We start from the raw sequence: 1,845 nt of genomic DNA on the forward strand, positions 1-1,845 counted from the left end.
TTCTCCACAGATTGACTGGAGTGAAGGATGGCTAATGGGTCTAGTAGTATTCCACATCTTCCTCACAACATTTACAGTTATGACTCGAAATCACCACACAACCCAAGCTGTTCTCTTTTTCCTTTTGCTTCTCACTGTACGTTCCTCAGAGACCATTAAACCAATATGCGGCGAAAAATTGGCAGTCTTTCAGCCGTCAGCAGTACTTTGACTCTCAAGGCCTATTCATCAGTGTTGTCTTCTCCATGCCTGTTCTCTTTAATTGCATGATGATGGTGGTGAGTATAAATTCATATTGTACCTTAGTAATTACTATAATGTTCAATATTGCCATTATTAATAGTATATTTCTTATTACTGGTGTAATGAAAATTACTGCTAGTGTTTTTTTTATCATAACTTTGAAAAGCAGTTCAAATTCTTTCTTCTTCGTCCCATTGGAAGGGCAGTATATATGATATGTACTACAGACTACCTGCATGCACAGGAGCCTTTGGGCATTTGTTGGAGTGTCTTCTAAATAGGGTGATAATCTTAAAATGCAGTGTTAATGTGGCTTTGTTGTTATTCTCAGATAAACTGGTTATGGTTAAGCAGCAACATGATGGTTACCTATAAGAGAGTGGAACTAGAGGCAAAACTTCGCAATGACTCGCGAAGGCGAAGTGAATCACAGAGAAGTGAATCAAATAGAGGTGAGGCGGCTTCCGAACAAGCAGACGAAAGCAAGAAGAGCAAATGAGGAATAGTATATGGATTATTATGAGGAAATGGTTAGTTTTGAGAGTGATTGGATATATAGCCACAAGTGTGCAGGGCAGCAGTCACAATTTATTTCCATGGATCTTAAGGTTTGGCTTAAATTACATAGAAACAAAACTTCTGTGAAATATATTCTGCATAATATTTAGATTGTTAGCTTAAATCATATATAAACATTATTATGCATATGATAGAGGGTGTAATACTTACAATTGCTATGCATATTTCATTTTGATTTCAAAGTGTTTATATTATGGAAATATAGGATGTGCAGTGATTCATAGTAAAAGAGTTGGTCTAAGAGAGATTATTCTGAAAGGAATACTTTGTGCACCTTGTGATTTGTGGTACACTAGTAGAGAAATAATAATAATAATATGATGTATTACCTATATTTAAGCTCTCTCTTTCTGTTTTTTTTTTAAGAAATATGAAGGGAAAGATAAAGTACCCAGCTGCTATATGCTACTGAGAAGTGATTTATTGATAAGTAGTTTATTACGACAGTTTTCTTTCACATGTTGTGTGGCACGTTTGATTTACACTGTTTTATTTTGGGGCTTCAACTTTCTATTCTGTACTTAATTATACATTTGTGTAAATTGTAGGATCCACACCTCTCTTCATGAAGAGTTGTTTTGAGTTTTGATCATTTTGATGTATACTTTTTAATGTTTTGTTATTTACTAATGAGGCTGCTTAAACTTGTAAGGAATATCTATATGTAATAAGCAAGTAATCAGAGGACCCTAAGGTTACCAGAGTTCATATTTCAAGGGACAGTAGATCTAGTCATTGTTAACTTTTGGAAGTATTTTGATTTTGTACATAAACTGTGAGGAGAAAAGGAGGCAATCACATTTCTTTACATTGATCATTTGTACTGCCATGCACATATTCTTAAAGATAATGAAATGCAAAATTACTTGTGCCATAGATCAATTTGGGAATAGGAGGATTTTCTTATTGCCAATTTGGAAAATGTGTGGGTTCTGTTCATTTTGTCCTATTCAGTGTGATGTAAAGAAAACTAGTGTGATACATTTTCATTGTCTTAAAGTGTTAGTCTTTTCCACAAAACAA

General features: G+C 34.1%; 1 protein-coding gene across 1 annotated transcript in view; it reads left to right on the plus strand.

Moving 5' to 3' along the window:
• The window catches only part of LOC119591818 (transmembrane protein 18-like), a 3,339-nt gene extending 1,502 nt beyond the window's left edge, over positions 1-1,837 (plus strand). The window contains 3 exon segments of the mRNA XM_037940563.1: positions 11-157; positions 159-278; positions 575-1,837. Coding sequence (XP_037796491.1) covers positions 11-157; positions 159-278; positions 575-742 — 435 coding nt within the window. The 3' untranslated portion in view covers positions 743-1,837.
• The last annotated feature ends 8 nt before the right edge of the window (positions 1,838-1,845 follow it).

Source organism: Penaeus monodon, chromosome 29 (genome assembly GCF_015228065.2).
Source record: "Penaeus monodon isolate SGIC_2016 chromosome 29, NSTDA_Pmon_1, whole genome shotgun sequence".
Lineage (NCBI taxonomy): Eukaryota > Metazoa > Arthropoda > Malacostraca > Decapoda > Penaeidae > Penaeus > Penaeus monodon.